General features: G+C 40.9%; 1 protein-coding gene across 11 annotated transcripts in view; it reads right to left on the bottom strand.

Annotated features, from left to right (window-relative positions):
• Nucleotides 1–21,192, bottom strand: part of TLE1 (TLE family member 1, transcriptional corepressor) — an 87,882-nt gene that overhangs the window by 30,213 nt on the left and 36,477 nt on the right. For 8 of the 11 annotated variants that reach the window (XR_004987156.2, XM_036433696.2, XM_045580092.1 and 5 more), the window contains 2 exons: nucleotides 12,015–12,219; nucleotides 11,265–11,281 (listed from right to left, as the gene is read on the bottom strand). The exons of 1 other annotated variant lie outside the window; for it this stretch is intronic. Coding sequence is in view for 9 of the 10 variants with exons in the window: in XM_036433696.2 (XP_036289589.1) it covers nucleotides 11,265–11,281; nucleotides 12,015–12,219 (222 nt within the window). In the remaining variant the exon portion in view is untranslated. The remainder of the gene's footprint in view (nucleotides 1–11,264; nucleotides 11,282–12,014; nucleotides 12,220–21,192) is intronic. 2 more of the 11 variants (XM_036433694.2, XM_036433692.2) reach the window with 1 other exon arrangement.

Here is a 21,192-nt window from a genome sequence, read left to right as displayed (position 1 = left end):
GTTGTGTACTTTGTTTCCCCTTCCTAACCACAGACTGACTGTCTCTCTCTCTCTCTCTCTCTCTCTCTCTCTCTCTCTCTCTCTCTCTCTCTCTCTCTCTCTCTCACACACTCTCACACACACACACACACACACACACACACCCTGATTCACTTGGTTGTTTATTCACAAAACAAAAAATGTGAATATAAAATTAAAAAATGAACATTTCACAGCCTACTTTAAAGCAGCCTAAAAGTAGTCCCGAATTCCAACATTTATATTCATGAGTCCTGCCATTTATAACCAAGATTCACACAAGAAAAGAGCTCAGCAGAGAACAAAGTAGTCGCGGGACTCACAGCACCAGTTCGATGGGATGGCAATCGTGGTAAAGAGTGATCCCACAGACCTGTTTACCACCACAGACCTCCCTTCCCAGAGTCCCTACTTCTAAAGATTTTAATCTACCAAACAGCACTTATCAAGTACAATTCATTTGTCCAATATTTACTTGTCAAATAAAAATTCAATTGTGAATCAGGGATTTTTTTTTATCAGCACGAGAACTAGTTGCCACATTGACTGATACACTCTAATTCTAGCCAAGAAACTCAATGTTTTATTTCACTTTGCAGTTAGCAAAGCTTAAATACCTGCCAGAATTTTTCAAACTGTAATTACGGGGCAAACTTTGGCTACAAATGTCCCGGCTGGGATCTCCAGACAGTATACATTTTCTTTTGTGTTTTTTGTTTGTTTGTTTTTTTGTTTTGTTTTTAAATATATTGATTTTTTACAGAGAGGAAGAGAGAGGGATAGAGAGTTAGAAACATCGATGAGAGAGAATCATCGACCAGCTGCTTCTTGCACATCCCCTACTGGGGATGTGCCTGCAACCAAGGTACATGCCCCTGACCAGAATCGAACCTGAGACCTTTCAGTCCGCAGGCCAACGCTCTACCACTGAGCCAAACCGGTCTCGGCTGTTTTGTTTTAAAATTTTGTTAAGAACAAAACAAAAGCACCTTATTTTCCTTATGTCTTCTATATGAAAGTAGGTCCAGAAGACCTATTCACCCAACTGGCATGACTTCCTCTCCTTTTCACATGGAAACCACATATGAAATGACTTGATGAAGTGCAATTCAGAGAAAACATGCTCCACAAGCAGTTATGACCTGTCCCTCTTAAGGTAAATCTCTAGAATATAAAATCATAATGGGCCTCTTCCTTGACAATAGGGAAATTGTTCGCTATGACCAATAATATGCAACCTGAGGGCCATTTCTTGAACTAACAGTGATATGATGGTTAGGAGCTCCTCAGAGAGAAAAGCAAGAGTAGCAGATCTTCCAATATTACACCAGTGTGCACTCCTTTAGTGGTCAAATCCAGAGGAGCTTCCTAACGGGGTGAACCATGTTTTGTAAAAGCAACACCAGGAACATTCTCTGCTATAGCACAGTGGAGTCATGTTGACTAGACAGTTGGTAGAGGGTTTGAATCTAAATGGGTGGAAGCAGACAATGTGTTCTCTTAAAATAAAGCAAAGGTTTATTTTAAGAGAACATATTTAATGAAATTATTAAACCATTTGTTCATGGAAGAACTTAGCACATAAGTAGAAGAGTCTGTTGAACCTCAGAGAGCATGGGGTTGAATCAAAAGAAAACATCAAGATTCAGACTTTGTGTTTGTTTCCTTTATTCTGACTGTTCCGGACAATGTTGTCTCTATTTCACGCTCTGATTACCCACTCAAGACTGAGGGAGAGACCCAGCTACTTCGGGATGCATAAAACCAGTCTTTAGAGTCTGATTCCAATAAATTTTACTTTTCTTTTAGCAATTTAACAATAATAGTTGTTCATGTATGTGGAGATATTTTGGAAGGCAAACTCCAGAAGATATGAAAGAAGGCAAGTTTAATGAAACGTTACGCTGACAGTGCTACCGGAACACTTGTTCCGAAACCCTCATCTAATGTAAGATCTCAAAGCAACTCTCCAATATCAACCTGGAAGCCACCAGCAGCAAATCTGAAAGGAAAAACCTCTCATGGATACAGCAAGAGCTAGACAGGTTTCCCTAATGTGAAAATAATGTATATTATTCAAATGGATTTCTTTAGCTGCCATGCTGATTCCCCTAGGGAACTTTCTCCTCCCCGCAGGAAACGTGTTTGTGTCAGAGGTACAGATTGGAAACGCATGACACCTCATTTATCCTCAGTTACACTGAGGCAGTGGGAACCTAATTTGCTAGCACGCTCTACACTGACAATTAACTTCTCGGTGAACATTAAAACAATTAGGTGACGACACACCCCATCACATCTGTGTGCTTTCTTCACCGACACCTGATACCAATTAAGTCATCACTCCACGCTGTACTTTTTGCTCCAGTCCAATTGGTCAGTCTCATCTTCTGCACCTGACATTTCAACAAATATATTTTTTTGCTCATAGAACTAATAAGATCCCCACTTATCAATGGTGGAAAGTGGGAGAGTAGAGAAGTGTGGAAACGTGTCCACTTGGCAACCACGTCCCACCTCGGAAGCCCTGGTGGTGAAGCGGGTCTGCTGAAGGGTACACATCTATTTTTCATAGTTAAAATGCAAAATACAGAAAGAACTAGTGTGTTCTTGCATCTTGATCTGGGGACTCAGCACTGTCGGATGCAGAAAAGGGGACTCAGTCAGGACTCCCAGGAGAGAACACAGCCAGGTAGGAGGCATACAAACCCTGTCGATATTTGGGCTAGAAGAGGTATTAAACCACACAATGTCTTAGGCATCATCCTCCACGCTCCACCCCCCAGCTTGCTCTTCCACCCACCTTCTCCTAGTAAAGCAAAATAAAATAAAAAACTCTTGAGCTGACAATAAATATAATCACTTAAAAATAATTTTTAAATGAACTCAGGATACCTCCATTGCCCTAATCAGGACCTTGGTCACAGAAAAAAAAGAAGAAAAAAAAAATCAAATCAGTTATTTCAAACCTTTTTTTTTTTTTTAAATATATTTTATTGATTTTGTACAGAGAGGAAGGGAGAGAGATAGAGTTAGAAACATCGATGAGAGAGAGTCATCGATCAGCTGCCTCTTGCACACCCCCTACTGGGGATATGCCTGCAACCAAGGTACATGCCCTTGACCGGAATCGAACCCGGGGCCCTTCAGTCCCCAAGCCGACGCTCTATCCATTGAGCCAAACCGGTCTCGGCTTATTTCAAATCTTTTTTAAAAGCATGTTTTCGGGCCGAAGACGGTTTGGCTCAGTGGTAGAGCGTCGGTCTGTGGATTGAAAGGTCCCAGGTTCGATTCCGGTCAAGGGCATGTACCTTGGTTGTGGGCACATCCCCCGGGTAGGGGGTGTGCAAGAGGCAGCTGGTCGATGTTTCTCTCTCATCGACATTTCTAGCTCTCTATCTCTCTCCCTTTCTCTCTGTTAAAAATCAATAAAATATATTAAAAAAACAAACAAACAAAAAAAAAAAACATGTTTTCGGGAACTACATAGGGGTTACTGTTCCTCTTCTTTTTCCAGCCCCTGAGGAGATACCTTCTATTGCAAGACAAGGCCCTGAAACTAGAAAGCAGTGGGTCAGGACCTGGCTGTGAGTTATTTGGGTATCTGACAGCTTCCATCCACCCTTCCTTATCTGAAAGTCAGCAGATGCAGAGCTTGCTGCCTACTACATTCCAGAGGGAATGAAAAGATTATGGGGCCAACATTTAGGAAAACCTGCTCCAAATGGTAGGCAACAAGTTATCTAATTACAGAACACAAATTGTCTTTAAAAAGGTTTTGGAAGGAGAAAATACTCTCTACCTATTCTTTGTTGTTTTGGGGGAAGAGGAGGAGTCGAGATGCCCTATATTCACTGTGACCACAGTGAGATAAAACCTAAACATTTCTCTAGTCACACACAGGCTACCACAACCATCTGAATATTTGTCCTGGGTCATACACAGGCCCCGATACCCACCCGATGAGATACGGCATCCACAATAAACAGACACCACCACTACTCTGCCCCCTCTGCCTGCCCACTCCTAACAACCTGGAAACAGCCTGGGCTTTCCTTTCTTCAGGGGCTCACCCTTCTCACGACAGTGATGCCAATTTTCCCAGAAGATCCATTTTTTAAGCACGTGGTTTTAAATTCTGTCAAAAGAGAAAATCTGCTGAGACAACTAACTGCCTGAGAAAACGTCACTATCCTTCACTGTGCCTAAATACTGCAATTGTAGGTGACGCATCTCGGTTCTATCCTTCATTTCTGGTAATTCCTTGACATGCACCAGGTCAAGATAAAGTCATGAACATTTAGATGAAAATACCTTCTCCAAGTGCCCCCTATGTTTGGTGAATTTGAGTATCATGAGATGGATCAAGGTCACAAAAAGCTGAGATCAGTTCATGGTCCCAACATCCTAAGAAACACCATTAGCTGCCACCCTGTCACATGGGCCTAATCTCCACAACTGTCTCACCCACTGTATTTTAAAAAGGAAAGGGCACCACAGTAACCTGGTTGGGCATGACTAACAATGCATTTACTGTCTTGCTAGCAGGTACTGAGGGGAGTCATGCCTAAAGGCTCGTTCTGCTGTGTCTGAGGCCTTGCTGTTCTGGTTCCTCCTGAGTCCTCACCTGCGAGGCAGCCCCATCACCATGTTTCAGATGACCTGCCTGTGCAGCCAGACTCCCTTTGTTCACCACAAGGGTTCCTTCTATCCCACCACCCCCATAATGCCAGGGTCCGGAGGAGCCATGGAGATGACGTGAAACTCAAAATTTAAATTTCAGAGAAAGACCAACAATGCCGTTTTTCCAGAGAAAGCCTCACGTCCTACTACCCCCTGTGCTCCCCAGTGCTGTCATTTTGAGAAAAAGTGAAGTGAACTAGGAACTGGTCCTGCCCTACCTTGGCCAATTAACTAGCAAGCAAGATAACTAGAGGAAAAAAAACAAGATAAAGACACCACCTTATAGTAAATACAGTGATGGCTGTCATAACTACTACCCAATATTAAGGAAGTCCTAAGTATGAACCCAAAATTTTAGAAGCCAGTTATGGGAGTGACAAACAGTCTCTTTGAGAGATATGATCTAATTCTCAATGGCCATTAATTAACTATTGGGTCGGCAATTAAGTAATTGCGGGTTTCACACATATATGGCTTCAGTTGAATTTTTAGGTTTGCAGACGTAGTACAAATGTAAAACACATTTTGTTATTTGATAGTTGGCTATTCAGCTGTTAATCAGTGAAAAAAGTTTTTTGATCTGTTTTGTAGTTTTCGTTTGGCATTCGTTGAAAAATGGAAAATCAAAAGGAACATTTTCGTCATATTTTGCTTTTTTATTTCCGCAAAGGGAAAAATGCATCGCAAGCTCATAAAAAGTTATGTGCTGTTTATGGTGACGAAGCCTTAAAAGAACGGCAGTGTCAAAATTGGTTTGCCAAATTTCGTTCTGGTGATTTTTCACTCAAAGATGAAAAACGCTCTGGTCGTCCAGTTGAAGTTGATGACGCCCTAATCAAAGCAATAATCAATTCGGACTGTCACAGTACAACACGTGAGAATGCAGAGAAGCTTCATGTATCACATACATGCATTGAAAATCACTTAAAACAACTTGGCTATGTTCAAAAACTCGATACATGGGTTCCTCACGAACTGAAAGAATCACAGTTAACGCAACGCATTAGCAGCTGCGATTTGCTAAAGAAACGTAATGAAAATGATCCATTTTTAAAACGACTGATAACTGTTGATGAAAAATGGGTTGTTTACAACAATATCAAGCGGAAAAGATCGTGGAGCAGGCCAGGTGAACCAACTCAAACAACATCAAAAGCTGATATTCATCAAAAGAAGGTTTTGTTATCAGTTTGGTGGGATTACAAAGGAATTGTCTACTTTGAACTCTTACCACCCAACCGAACGATCAATTCTGATGTCTACATTGAACAACTAACGAAATTAAACAATGCAGTTGAAGAAAAGCGGCCCGAATTGACAAATCGAAAAGGTGTTGTATTCCATCATGACAATGCAAGGCCACACACATCTTTGGTCACTCGGCAAAAATTAATGGAGCTTGGTGGGGATGTTTTGCCACATCCACCATATAGTCCTGACCTTGCACCATCTGATTACTTTTTGTTTCGATCTTTACAAAACTCCTTGAATGGTAAAAATTTCAATAATGATGATGATGTCAAATCGTACCTGATTCAGTTTTTTGCTAATAAAAACCAGAAGTTTTTTGAACGTGGGATTATGATGCTGCCTGAAAGATGGCAAAAGGTCATTGATCAAAATGGGCAATACATTACAGAATAAAGTTATTTATTTCCATGAAAAAATTGTCTTTGATTTTCTTTAAAAAATCCGCAATTACTTAGCTGCCGACCCAATAAATGTTTGACCAGCGGCACCCAACCTCCCTGAGGATGGTATCCTACTGATAAAATTACCGTTATGATCTCTAATGTGGATGAACACTACTTCAGACTTCTATGGACCAGGAACCCCTTTTGAGAAGTTGATGCAAGTTCTCTCCTCAGAACACTCTGCTTAGTTTTTAGAAGGTTCAAGAACCTTCTGAGACCCATCTATGAAACCTGCTTATGTCCACAGACCCTCTATTCTCTGGAGTCTCTCCCAAATCCCCACCCCCAAGGTTCCTCCTTTTTCCAAATGTTCCAAAGAGTGATTACTGGTGTCAGGAATTTCAGTATTTTCATTTAAAAAAACATCTGTCTATGACATTAAAAGGCACCACTGCAAAATGGCAACAAATATATGCAGTGCCTCAAACAGTACTGGGCACATAGTAGCTACTCAATAAATATTTGCTAAAGTAATGAGAATTTAAGCAAATACTTATGCTACTTTCTTTTAAAAAATATATTTCATCAATTTTAGAAAGGAAGAGTAATAGAAACATCAATGATGAGAGAGAATAATTGATCGACTGCCTCCTGCACACCCCACCCTGGGGATAGAGCTGCAACCTGAGCATGTGCCCTGATCAGAAATTGAACCATCACCTCCTGGTTCATAGGTCAATGCTCAACCACTGAGCCACACTGGCCAGGCCTATGCTATTTTCTTAAAAGCCATATGACTCTTAGTCAACTCTCTTATTCCAAGTCTTTCAAGATTTATTTAAATGATATTCCCTTCTGCCAAAATTTAATATAATTTATCTCTAATTGAAATATCTAACATTTTTGTTACTACTGAAGAAATAAAGGCCTTTGTTAGGTCATTTAATATTTCTTTGTTCAATACTAAGTAGCCTTCTGATAGTACCCTCATATTAAAAACCACCACCAAGTTTTGCAAATTAGGAAAGCTCTAGTCAAATCTTAATTTATAAACAGCCAGACAGCAACATAAACCTCTTAAAAGTAACTGGTTTTATCATTCATCCCTTTCAGAAACAAGCCACTTACACATAGTGTCCATGTTTTCACCGTTCTTAATGCTTTCATTTCCTAAGTTTTACATTGGGTTGAATTAAGGCTCGTGTGTTTTCCTACCATAAAACCTTAAACTAGCAAATGGATTAATTTTGTCACTAAAAAATAAGCAAACATGACCTTTAAAACAGTTTTAGATTTACAGATACAAATTTATACATACTCACATCCCCTCTGGATCTATTTAAGTTCCTGGGTTTTGCATTTAATATAAATAATGTGTACTCAATGTAAGAAGAAGAAGAGCAGGAAGACATAAGCCTATAGACGGGTCTGAAATTTTTCAGAACTCCTTAGTCTCATGGCCGAAGTCCTCAGGGTTTGGTCCAAGAACCCCTGATGCTCCCAGGGACCCTTACCTACCTCTTTGAGGGCAGACTTTCTTCCTATTCTTCCAAACAGTGTTTCACAACAGAAAAAATGCAGAAGTTGATGAAAATCCAGCTATCCTTTTAAAACCAGGCATGAAAGACATTTGCAAATGTGTAAGGCAAAGCCACTGTACCTACTACAACATGTTTTTTGAAAATAGTTCTTTTTCATTAATAATGTTACCACAAATTATGTTCCTCTTTATCTGCTTAAGTGATTTTAAAATTTATTTTCTTTCTAATCCATTTCAAAATATAAAACCCACAGAAACAAAAGTTCTTTGGCATTATCAACAATTCTAACTTAAGGGTATAAAAAGATTCCGAGACCATAAGGTTTGAAAACTTCTGCCCTGCAGCAACTACCCTTGACCCTTTATTGGGTGAAAAAATACAAGGGCATTATAGGGCAATCAAGTGAAATTCAACTTGATAATTCAAACCACTTTATTAAAGAAATAAGTACTACAATATTTTAGGCACTAATGGTACACATCATCCTATTACTCATTGCTTCTCAAACTCAATTTTACACAAAGTTTGAAGAGCTACTTAATTTTATATAGCTGCAGCAAAATCCCTCTTATGTGGACAGTGAACAGTTTAATTCCTCTCTAGAGAATGAAGTTTAAGTAAATGTGTATGCTACAAATTAGTGGTTTCACATTTTATACCATCACCTACAGTTTTTTGTTAACTTAGCAAGCAGGAAACACAGTATGTATTCTGAAAATATTTTGAAATTATTACTACTTGTCAAAAATTTAATGTGAAAAAGGAAACATACAAATAACACATTATTTTATATTCTTAAAGACTGCTTTATGTAAGGTGACCAGACGTCCCGATTTTTAACAATTTTTGAAAAATCAGGACTTTTTTAAAACACCTCGAGATGCGGGACACATTGTTCAAAAGCGGGACGTCTGGTCACCTTAGCTTTATGCAATGTATCCAACATTTTGACTTGTATGCTGCCCACTGATTGCTAACGCAACATGTGGACTTAAAAACAAGCCACAGCTGCATAAAATTCAAGAACCACTTTGTCCTTCTTTAAGGACATAATTTATCATCCGTCCTCCATCTCACCATCACTTCCACAATGAATGAGGTTCTTGCTTACATTTTTCAGCCAAAAATACATGTAGAAGGTTATCAGACACATTCAGAAATAAACAAAGAGGTCTGAAAAATGCCCCTACTACCTTCAGCATGCAAATCTCTCCTCATTCCTGTCCCACACTGGCATTTCCCAGAGGTACATATCATAGTATCTCTTCTACAACTGCCTAGAATTTCTGCTGAAACTTTCTAGACTATATTTTAGGGTTTTGGTCTCCTTTCCTTGGTTCCTTGAAAAAGGCCTTGTGTGTATTGCTTCTTGACCTTTTGGCTAAGATCAAGTGGCGAAAGGCCTTGTGATGTATGTGCCTATGTATCCCAAACTACAGATGTGTTTCCTATTACCTTATATACAGTAAACAAGAAATATACAGTGATTTAAAGGCGAAACCATAATACTGAGAATAAAAAGTTAAAGTCCCAACCCTAGAAGTTAAATAAATGACAACATGCAGCACGCTAAAGGACATGGCTCTCTCAGCATCTTTTGCCTTCTGTTCTCTAGTCCAGGATTAGGTATTTTAATTTGACACACTATAGGATGAACATGACAGAAAAAATGATAATCTAGAGACAGCAAAACTGCAAAACAGGTCACCTCCACAAATCAGTCAGTTTACTTAGGTGTGTACTTTGTGAGGATACTTTATTCCTTAGCTGTAATTTTTTTCTCTCCCCAATATTTTCTAGAGAAAATTTACAGAACCAGAATTTAAAAACTAGCTACTCCATACTTTCACCATTATCCACTGCCCCCAACACATCCCGATACATAAAATATTCCAAGATCTATCTCAAAGAGAATTTTTAAAGTCCCTACTAATTCCTTCTGGTTTGTGGATGTGGCTCAGTTGGCTGGGTGTTGTCCCGCCCACCAAAAGGATGGATGCCTGTTTGATTATTAGTCAGGGCACATGCCTGGCTTGTAGGCTCAATCCCAGTAGGGGTGTGTGGGAGCTGCCCACCCATGTTTCACTCTCACATAAATATTTCTCTCTCTTCCCCTCTCTCTAAAAATCAACTAAAAACCTTAATTAAAAAAAAAAAAAAAAAAAAAAAGATAAATCACACGTTCACATACACACACAGGAAAGGGGGGGGAGAACAAATTTTTCAGAATGAAAAGAACTGCCTATCTTTCTCCCAAACTCATAACAAAAAAGTTATTAGAATGACTTATAAGTTCAGTATTTCCTCCCCCCCCCTTTTTTTTTTAACCAGTTAGATTTAAGATGGTCAAAATACTGCTATGTTCAAAAATAAAGGAGGGAGGGAAGGAGGCAAAAACTGTAGATTATCATTGCTGAAAAGAGACCAATTCTCACTCTATCTCATCATGACATTTGCAAAATACATTTTAGATACAGATCTCCCCACAGCTACTGGCGGATACGTGTGCAGGCCTGACATGCGTTGTGTGAAATGCGTGAGAGGCAGGCGGGTGGAAAGATGAGCTCTCCAAGCACAGAATCCCCGGCAGCTGAATTTCTTTGTTTTTAAGAACTTAAGATGCTCGATTCTTTGGTCTAAAATAAATTTAACTTCAAGTTCACACTCCAAGGACAATTATGAAAAAAGAAAACTAGATATGGAAACCTAGCAACTAAGAGGCATTTGTAGAGGATAATAAATGGTTCAGGTAGAAATAACACATTACTGCCGAGACCGGTTTGGCTCAGTGGATGGAGCGTCAGCTTGGGGACTGAAGGGTCCCGGATTCGATTCTGGACAAGGGCATGTACCTTGGTTGCGGGCACATCCCCAGTAGGGGGAGTGCAAGAGGCAGCTGATCGATGACTCTCTCTCATTGATGTTTCTAACTCTCTATCTCTCTCCCTTCCTCTCTGTACAAAATCAATAAAATATATTTAAAAAAAAAAAAAAAAAAAGAAATAACACATTACTAACCAATTTCACATGTGGATTGTGATCTCTTGCCTGCAAAACTGATTTAAGATAAAAAATGAATACTCTTAAACTATAGGCAACCTAACCTCAAAATGCAATGGGAAATATATTTTTAAGTGGGCCTGGGGCACATACAGATAATAGCAAATAGCTCTGCTCCAAAATCATATTGCTCTCATCTTACGCAAGTTTTATAAAAATACAGGGCTGGGGTGGGGAATAGTCTTATTTTTTTTTTTAAAGCAAAAACCTGGTCATGAGGGAGGCAGGGAAGATGTGCACGTCTGTGCTTGCTGTCTAAGGAAAGGCAGCGTGGGGTGCACTACGGGAAGGGGGTATGTTTGTGTACAGCAGGCGTTAGAGTACTTACTGTGCCAGGTTCTCTGTCTGCTCCCGAGGTTACCAAGAAACGCACAGACATGCCCGTTCAGACACAGAGGCAAGAACAGAAATAAAAAAAAGGGGGGAATAATTAGAACACAAGCCCCAAACAGTTTCAAAAATGGCTTTTATTTATATAAGTCATTGCACATTCCTAATACAGTGATTTCCTGAAAATTACAGTATTTTGTAAACATAAGATTTACAGTTTAACCATACACAAAGCCTATTTTTTTTATTTCTTGACAGAATAAATTACTTTTCTTCAAAAAATTAGTCAAGTGCAATTTTGCCCATATTTAACGCATACTAGAATTAAAGCCTATGAAGCTAAGTAGTAACAGATGCAATTATCAAACCTCTCATTTGAACACATTCACTTTCAGATTTAACTTCTTATTTCGCCCCATTTAACAACATTACTTTCTTTGCAAATTACCCAATTGAGCAGTTAACAGTTTTCCATAATATGGTACAGGCCACTGGCATTAACTAGGCAGTTGCCAAGATGTCAAGATGCCTGCAATCTAAAGAGATCGGGAAATCTACAGATGCCCACACTAAACCCTGAGAATTTCCCGGGTGAGCTGTATGTCAGTGGCCAAGCTTTGCGGCAGTTCCTCTTAGCTCATGGTTTGCTCTCTGAATGGGGTGGGGCTTTCTTTAGCGGTGCACACAACTCTGCAGCACTGTATGGGGGTGAGGACAAAGTCCTAATCTGGCTTGCCCGGCCGCTCACCTCTGTGGTGGTCTGCATCATGGTGCTTCTTGTCATCTTTTATTGCCAAGTGAGACTGCCCACTAAGGGCACTAGACAGCGCCAGAAGGCCGGCACTGCCGCCCAGGGGCGGGATCCCAGGCGGCGGGAGTCCTGAAGGGTGAGGCGTAAGGGGCACTGGGGGTCCGTGGCCATGAGAGAGATGCTGAGCTTGCAATTGCTGCTGCTGTTGGTGGTGGTGAGGGAAGGGGAGGAGGAGGAGGAGGAGGAGGAGGAGGAGAAGGTGGAGGAGGAAGAAGAGAAGGAGTTGTTGTTGGAGTTGGCGATGGCGGTAGCAACATCCAGGGGAAAGTAGACGTGACATGAGGATGGAGAACAGAACAGGAGGGTAACATACACATAAAGGGGTCAAAGAGAGAGACAGAGGGAGGAAAAGAGGGGAAAAAGGTGATTAGTACTTTCAGTTCATTAAAAGCTTTTACCTGATAAGATACAATCTTCCCAAAATATAATCCTCTGATCTACACTGTCACTTTCTGACATTAAGTTACCCCCTGAGAATGTAGCTGTTTATTATCATCAGCAATCCTAAATTAGTAGCCCCTCACATGTTTGCTAGTTCAATCTCTAAGTGCCTGGAGGGATGAGATCCAGTATGTCATTGAATCTAAGATGCCACACATTCAAGACTCATTCTGATTTCAGAAAGGCTAAAGCTGGGGAAGTGCAGATATGCACCCTACAATATAGTAACTGAATAGTCATCAGTATTAAGTGACTCCATTTCACCCCGCCTTCTTGCATTAACTCACCACAATGGTATTATGAAAGAAAACCAACCTATTACCTGTAACAGAACTCAGAGAGCAGGAGAAGCTGTGCGTCTCTTATGCATCCTACAGGCATGTGACCTTATTTCACTAAGCCCTCACTGTGAGTAGGTTTCGATGTTCCCATTCCCCAGAAGGGGCCACACCCAGAGCACTGAGAGAATTGCAGAGGCTCTCCTGGCAGGTGGGAGGGGAGTGGAGTCCATGTAGGAATGACCCTTAGGACTCACTAATCACTGAGACTCCACATGCAGAGGGAGGTCTCAGGGAGCCAGGCATGTGACAGGTGGAAGAAGCTTGTGAGGTGAAGTGTTGTTTGTCCCGTACTTCCTCTGAGCTCCATGCCACGAACCCAGTCCTTCAACATCACAAGGAAAACAAAGAGTCCAAAGACCTTGCCGGGAAATCACTCGCACTGTCCTATGGGACACCAACCACAGACACCCAAGTCCCCAGTCCCAAATGCCACTGCCTCTATAGCTTAACCCATTCCAGAGGCCATAAATCTTCTCACATTAAAAAGTATCACTGCTCTCATATATTATATTTAAAAGCATGTTATAGAAATGAAAAAGTATGTAGAAATGGCCCTTGTACCATAAATCTGGCCACATTTCAGCTGTCCAACCAAAAACTCGTTTTTGATGAGACAGTAAAAACGATTAAAGCTCAATTTCTAAGGTGTAATGTTGGGAAATTCTTAAGATTCTGATTTGTGCGCACTTCCCTGGGACTCAATTACTCGTTTTATTTATTATGCTCTGGCGTGTACTGAATATATTAAACCTCACACCAGACCTTCAGTAATTCCCACCCAGACTACTGATCTTTAATTGAATTCTGAGCATGTTCCCCCTCCAAGAGCGGGAGAAAACAGCATCTGAAAAGCAGAAATCAGTGTCTTACAATCATTTCACAGTAAATCTTCAACTCCTACCAGCATCTTTTAAAAAAATCTTTAGTTCCCTTTCAACTTCTATTCCTCCCAAAGAGAGCACAATTCTAATTAGAGGGAAGTTGGAAAAGGGAGAGAGGATTCCAAGAGGATAGCTTTAACAGTATTCTTGAAAAGTATTTATAAACTACTCATTCGACATTTGAGATCATAATAACAATTTCTTTATGCATAAAATCACCTTCCTGTCATCCCAGAGACACTAATTCTTGCTCTGTCACCTTTTAAGAGCTTGGCAATAGCAAGACATAAAACTGAAGAAGCTGGCAGTGCGTCATGGTCCACTAGGCATGCTCATTAGCACTTAATTAGGAACTAGACACCTGCCATAAGAAATGGGCTTGCAGAAGGATGAGGACCAGGTCTGCCCTACCAGCAATTACTATCATTACTTGGAGAATAAGAGCTATGTCCGGCTTCTGGGAGGGAAATGCAGTGATGCATACACAAGAAGCAAGAGCGGCAGGGTAATTAAGCACAGCACCGATCAAAAGAAGATGAGAGAGGCTAAGCAGAGGGAAGGCAGTTAAGTACAGGGTTGAGGACGTCACCCTACCACCACCCCCTGAACAACCCTCCTCCCCAAAAACTCCAGAATCCAGTCACCAAAAGTCAACTTCAGAGAAGGGATTTGATGTCAGAGCAAAGGCCGCATTTGGGGGAAGCCTATTTTCTGCCAAATCTAAGTCAGTTTTCAGAAAAATGATCTGGAAAGTATTCTCTGATAGGCCGTTGAAAAGAAAGGTTAGCTTATACGATAAAGGGGCTTTGCCACAGCTGTGAAGTAGATCCCGTGGTTAAACCCAACATTTAGGCTAATAACTCAGTGGGGATATCCTAGAGCCTAACTGGCCATAGGCAACTGTACCTCTACCCACCTCTGCTTTGAGCTTCCCCCTTGAAGAACAGCTCTCTGTCCATTATTAGAGGCAATTAGGTTTTTCCATCCTTAACGTGGCCATCTTTAGAGTTTGTTTTGTGTGCTGCTGTTTTTTAAGCAAATCCTATCAAAATGGAAGGCTTACTAGGAAGCAACAGGAAGGAGCAGCTATTGAAGATACGGCAGACCCAGGAAACAGGGATATCACTGTCTCATGTTTACTTCTTTATCCGGCCAGAAGAGCTCCCAGATAATATTTTCATCTTCAGTATCTGGCCTGTGCTCAGAACACACCGGGGGCAGGGAGGGTGGGCATCATGGCTCCCATTTAGCAGACGACAAATGGTTGCTTGACTTGGGGCTCATAGGCAGAAGGATGACTGCAAAGCTTTTGTTCCCCAGAACAGCATTTCTCCTGGGACCACAGCAGCATGATCACATTCACAAAAGCCCTCACATTTCTCTCCTTTCCCAGGTACTGAGAGGCTCAAGGGCACGCAATACTGCAAACTTACCAATGGACCTTTACCTGGAGACAGACCCACCCGCACCATGGAGACTAGCAGAGATGGATGGGCATTTGATCTGAGGTTTGTGGCTCTAGAGTGTCCACTCCCCTGTCCCCATTCTCTAACACCCTGTCCCTACATTTGAAAAAGGAGGCTCTGTTTGGCTCCAGCTCTCTTGTAAGGAAGTTTATAAAGAAGAATCAAGCCTAAACACAGAGTGCTCTGGCTTCTCTCAGAACAAGATGCTTAACAGATAAGAAGTGTTTTGTAAGATAAAACATTTATTGAAAGGAATAGAGGGCCCTCATCCTAGAGAGTGAAACAATTAACTCGAAAAAGGCAGCCCACCTGCCCCATGTGTCTTTGGAAAAACATTTTTTCTCAACAAGGCTTACCTGAGACTGGCAATCTAGCACCCATCACCTTCACTAAAAGAAAAACCATTTATGCTACTTAAACATATGTTTTAAAATAAAGGAACTACTGACATTGCTATCCAGCCAGAAAAACCTCAAAAAACAAAACAAAACAAAAAAAGCAACCACCACCAACTAATGGCTCTCCCAATTGGGGGAATTTATATGCATCAGTCCTCTGTAGACTATAAAATGTTTCTCACCATGACAGCTAGAGTGGAAAAAATGCAACCATCTATCCATTTATTAGTTTATACTAATAAGTAAACTTTTGTCCTAAATTAATGCTTATAGATCTATACAGCACAGAACACAAAACAGTTAACAAGCTATCAGAAAAGGCATTCTGGATGATGAACAATGGTGGTTTTTAGCAATACAGCTGGTTGTTTAAGTTATCAAGCTAGACAGGTGGGCTCCCACAAGGAGCAATTTTGACATTCCTTTGCTCCAACCCAGGGACACTTGGCAAAGTCTAAAGACATTTATGGTTGTCACACTGGGGATAAAATGTTACTGGCATTTAATGGGTAGAGGCCAAGGATACAGTTAAACATCCCACAATCCACAGGACCGTCCCCACCACAAAGGATTGATTATAAAGCCCAAAATGTCAATAGAGCTGAGGTTAAGAAATTCTGGTCTAGATGTAAGCTGGAATTCTGTCCCATTACATTAGGATTCAGGTTCTTAAAACATCCAAATTGTTGTTTTAAAAAAATAAAAATACCTCTCAACATTCAACTTTTCATTTTCCTGTCATCACTACCTTGTCACAATTCAAAAAAAAAAAAAAAAAAAAAAAAAAGAGCACCTACTTCCTTGACTTGGCGCAACCAACAATTACAAATAAAAACAAACAAAAACTTTCTGTTCTACAAAACAACTTGGAAAAGGGCTACACAGGTAACTTTTACATATCAGTGTTCTGCTGCTCAAAGGCGATTACAAAAGGGTAATGTGGTAAGGCAATGAATGCACTTGCTCTCTCCCAAACAATCTGAATAGGCGGAGAGTGAGCCATGTAAAACAAACACCAAACCCTGAGTTAATGATACTAAAAACCCACAAGGAATAAAGTAACCTCATCCATGTCAAACAACAGCCACACATTCTGACTTGTAATTCCCGCTACTATAATGAACCTGACTTAGCTGTTTACATTCAGAGCTTCAACGTATCGGTCCCGTGTTTCCACATTTTTGTTTCTCAGCCAGGTGCAGCGTGGTGCTTTATCACCACAGAGCTGCCTATACAACAGGAAAGACAACCAGAACACACGGGAAGGCCGCTGCTCACCTCACCCTCACTAGATGCTAAATTCTTCATCACCAACCACAAAATCAACTTGAATTTAACCCGGTATAACCTCAGGAAAAACGATGTCACATAGATCACAAAATGAACCCAACCCAAACTAAAACCACGCCGCATGGTTTTAAAATAGCATCTCTAATGCTGAAAGCATGACAGTAAGTGGCATTTATAGCGCTTGGTATTTAAACGTTTTTAAAGTGAAAATGATGTGGAAAGTAGCATTTATTGACAGTTCTCTCCAATCACTCTTACTTGATTTCTGCTATTTCCCTGTTCTTTAAAACACTCACTTCTTTTTCTGCACTGGCATCTAATGGGTAGAAAAAGAACAGTGGTATGCTACAGCAAACAAGTGCGAAAATAAAAGACAGCACTACAGAAGTTATCTGAAAACCTCCCATTACGTGAACGGCTTCTTGCATAAAAAGGGGTAAAGATGATAAACAGACAAAAAAAACTGCTTTCTGGGGCCAAGAATGCTCAAGACACTGGAAGAAAATGAAAATAAAGCATCAACAACAATCCAAAAACCTGATCTCAATGCAGCAGCACACAGAGAATGACAGAGAGAGGGAAAGAATGATGGCCTGTATGCAGACAGACACCAGGATGCAGGCCTAAAATTCTGAAGGATCTGAACTCATCCTTTCTACATTTCAGCTAATCCACAGGCAAACTCAGTCTGCAACATCACCGACTTGCTTGTCCAACCTGCCCTACATGACTGTTACAGTTGTGACAGGGACCAAGACCCTGGGACTTAGAGGCCTGAATTACAGTAAATTTTTAAAAGTCATGTTTATTTAGGAAGATTCACTCCTAAAACCACATAAGGTTTTAATGGGAGTGGGGTGTGGGGGGAATGCTCACCATCATTAGCCACTAGGGACACACCAACCAAAACCACAAATGAAATACACCACTTCATACCCACTAGGATGACTAGAAATCAAAAGATGGACAATAACAAGTGTTGATGAAGATGTAGAGAAATTGGAATTCTCATCCACTACTTTTGGAAAACAGTCTGGCCATTGTTCAAAAAGTTAAACTACATTACCATATGACCCAGTGATTTCACTCAAAAACTTATATACAAATGCTCATAAGCAGCATTATTCATAAATAACCAGAGGACCAGTGCACAAAATTCGTGCCTGGATAGTGTCTCTAGCAGCTGCCGGCTGGGACCTCCCTTCGTTCCACGCTGCTCCCTGGTAGTCAACGCACATAACAGCGAGCTATCAAACTCCCAAGAGGACACTTTGCATATTAGTCTTTCATATATATATATATGATAGTCAAAAGGTGGAACAACTTAAATGTCTATCGACTGATGAGTGGATCAAAAAATATGGTCGACCTATGAACCAGGAGGTCAGGTTTTAGTTCCCGGTCAGGGCACATGCCCAGGTTTTGGGCTCAGTTCCCAGTAGGGGGCTTACAGAAGGCAGCCAATCAATGATTCTTATCATTGATGTTTCTCTCTCTCTATCTCCCTGCCTCTTTCTCTAAAATCAATAAAAATATGTATTTTTAAAAGTGGTTTACTGATGCAATGAAATATCATTCCTCTATAAAAGTACTGAAGTACATGCCACAACATGAATAAACTCTGAGAACATTATAGCATGTGAAAGAAGCCATCCACAAAAGACTACATACTATATAACTGCATTTATATAAAATGTTCAGAATAGACAAATTCAGAGACGGGAGGCAGGGCAAGAGGACTGACTGCTAATGGGGAATGGGATTTCTTTTTGGAGTGTTACAGCTGTTCTAGAATTAGGTAGTGGTGATGGTTTGCACAAGTCTGTGAATATACTAAAATCCACAGAATTACATGCTTTAAATGGGTAAATTTTATGGTATGTAAATTATATGTGATTTTTTTTTTTTAACACATAGATATAACTCATAAAATGGGAGGCTTTTTTTCCAAGGAATCAGGTACAAGTCACATGGGGGGGAGTGGGGGGAGAGACAAAAACAAACCACACATGGGGACATTAAAAAGTAAGTAAAGCTTCAACAAGTTTCCTAATAACTGAAAAGCACTCTGACTGCTCGGGAACCCAGACATTGAAGCCAAGTTTGTCAGAGAGACCTAGCTGTGCTCAGTAAAAAACTAACTTGAACCAAAAGAGAAGGTGCATAAAAGTCTTCTTTGCAATACTGCTCGCTTCGCTCCCTTTGGAAAATTAATAAAAGAACTGACTGTTTTTGCTCAGTGGATAAAGCGTCGGTCTGTAGACTGAAGGGTTCTGGGTTCAATTACAGTCAAGGGCACGTATCTCGGTTGCAGGCTCAATCCCCGGCCCTGGTCAGGGCAGGTGTGTGCGGCAACCAATTGATGTGTCTCCCACACCTTGATGTTTCTCTCTGTGTGTCTCTCCCTCTCCCTTCTTCTCTCTCTAAAAACCAATGGAAAAATAATCCTCAGGTGAGGATTAACAAACAAGAAAAAGAACTAAACTGCAGGATTTTAAGTGGAGGGTATGTCACCAAATACAAGTTTGCAGAGCTGGAAGACCCATGCTTGTTGTGGCCATTTCATTTCCTCTTATTGGTAGCAGGCTAGGCATTATCCTCCTAGGGTAGGGGTGTCGAACTCAATCAGAGAAGGGGCCAAAATCTAAAATCCAGCCTAAATCGCGGGCCGAATGGTTTACTGAACAGTCATAAACTGTCATTGTGATGGAAACGCAGCGGAGTGCAGTGATGACAGCGCGGTGCGGGCCACATTGCAGGGCCTGGCGGGACGGATTTGGCCCGCGGGCCTTGTGTTTGACACATGTGTCCTAGGGCGAGTTTGTTTTATAAAGAAACTTACAGCTGTGTTATTGACGGGCTTTCCAGGGATTAACTGCATACTCCTAAGAATAAGAGGCTAACCTCATCCTCTTAAATATCACACACTACAATCCTATAGATAGCTAACAGCTACAGCCCTAGGAGAAAAATAATCCAACATTTTGCTAATCCTTAAACCAATCATCTCTTGCAACAAAGGGAGCCCTTTAGGTCTACAACTCAATCTCTTAAGGACAGAAAGGCTCCAGCTCCAGACACATCAGGAGTTAGTACTCATAGCATCCCCTACACAAACAAACCCAGCCGGCATCACGAAATACCCTACACTTAGTTCATACTAAGTTGTTTTAAAGTGAAGAGCATTACACATTTGCCTATGAAGGAGAAATATACAAATCTAACCAATAAATGGAGCCCCAAACCTGAGGCTCCCATAGGCTTTGACAGAAGTTCCACTTATTCATGGAAAATAAGTTCCACTTATTCATGGAAAATAAGTCAGACTGTGTCCAAATGGATGAGAAAGAAAAAACAAAGTTGCCTACATTAACCCCAAATTTCTTGAGTTCCTGAAGTTCACGAGCAATTGCTATAAGAAACTGCTCAAATTGTCTTTATCTACAGTTAGCACGGAAGCAGTTATCAGAAATCTGGCATATAGTGGTATGGGAAGGAAAACCCTCACGGGTCACCTGGACATCTCACCTTCCAACTCTTTCACAGTGATCCTTGGCACCTCCCAGTGCCAACAGTTCCCTTACTCACATTTTTGCTTCTCAATTCTCTTTATATCTGTTCCCAAAACTTGACTTTAACCCCTTGGTTTTGAACTTTAAGTTTGTTCATCAAAAGTTAAAATGGCAACTCAGCCAGTGTGGCTCAATGGTTGAGCATAGGCCTATGAACCTGGAGGTCAGGGTTCAATTCCCAGACAGGGCACATGCCCAGATTGCAGACTGGATCCCTAGTAGGAGGTGTGCAGGAAGCAGCCAATCAATGATTCTTTCTTATCACTGATGGTTCTATCTCTCCTACTCGATTCCTCTGAAATCAACATATATATATATATATATATATATATATATATATATATATATGTTAAATGGCAGCACTTTTGCACTGTTGTGTCTTCATTAAAAGTCATGCATGCATGACAATGTGTGTGTGTGTGTGTGTGTGTGATGAGCAGAGCATCTGGCTGGGTCTAAGCTCAAGACACCAACATCCAGGTAACCACTAGAAAAGACAAAGAACAGCCACCCCTCACAGGGGGCTTGGCCAACTGGACCACAAATCTGCTCCAGACACTTAGAGAAACCAGGCAGACGAAAGTGCAGTTCAAGGAGCCAGGACCAATACTGGGTGAGGAGTGCCAGCCAGGGTCTTATCCCCACAAAAGCCATGCAAGCAAGATGGCACTATCTACAGTTGGAACATTGATCGAGGCGAATGGATCGTATGAGGTCACAAAGCTA

This window comes from Pipistrellus kuhlii, unplaced genomic scaffold (assembly GCF_014108245.1).
Source record: "Pipistrellus kuhlii isolate mPipKuh1 unplaced genomic scaffold, mPipKuh1.p scaffold_m20_p_12, whole genome shotgun sequence".
In the NCBI taxonomy this organism is placed as follows: Eukaryota; Metazoa; Chordata; class Mammalia; order Chiroptera; family Vespertilionidae; genus Pipistrellus; species Pipistrellus kuhlii.
This window is presented reverse-complemented; position numbering and strand designations above follow the sequence as displayed.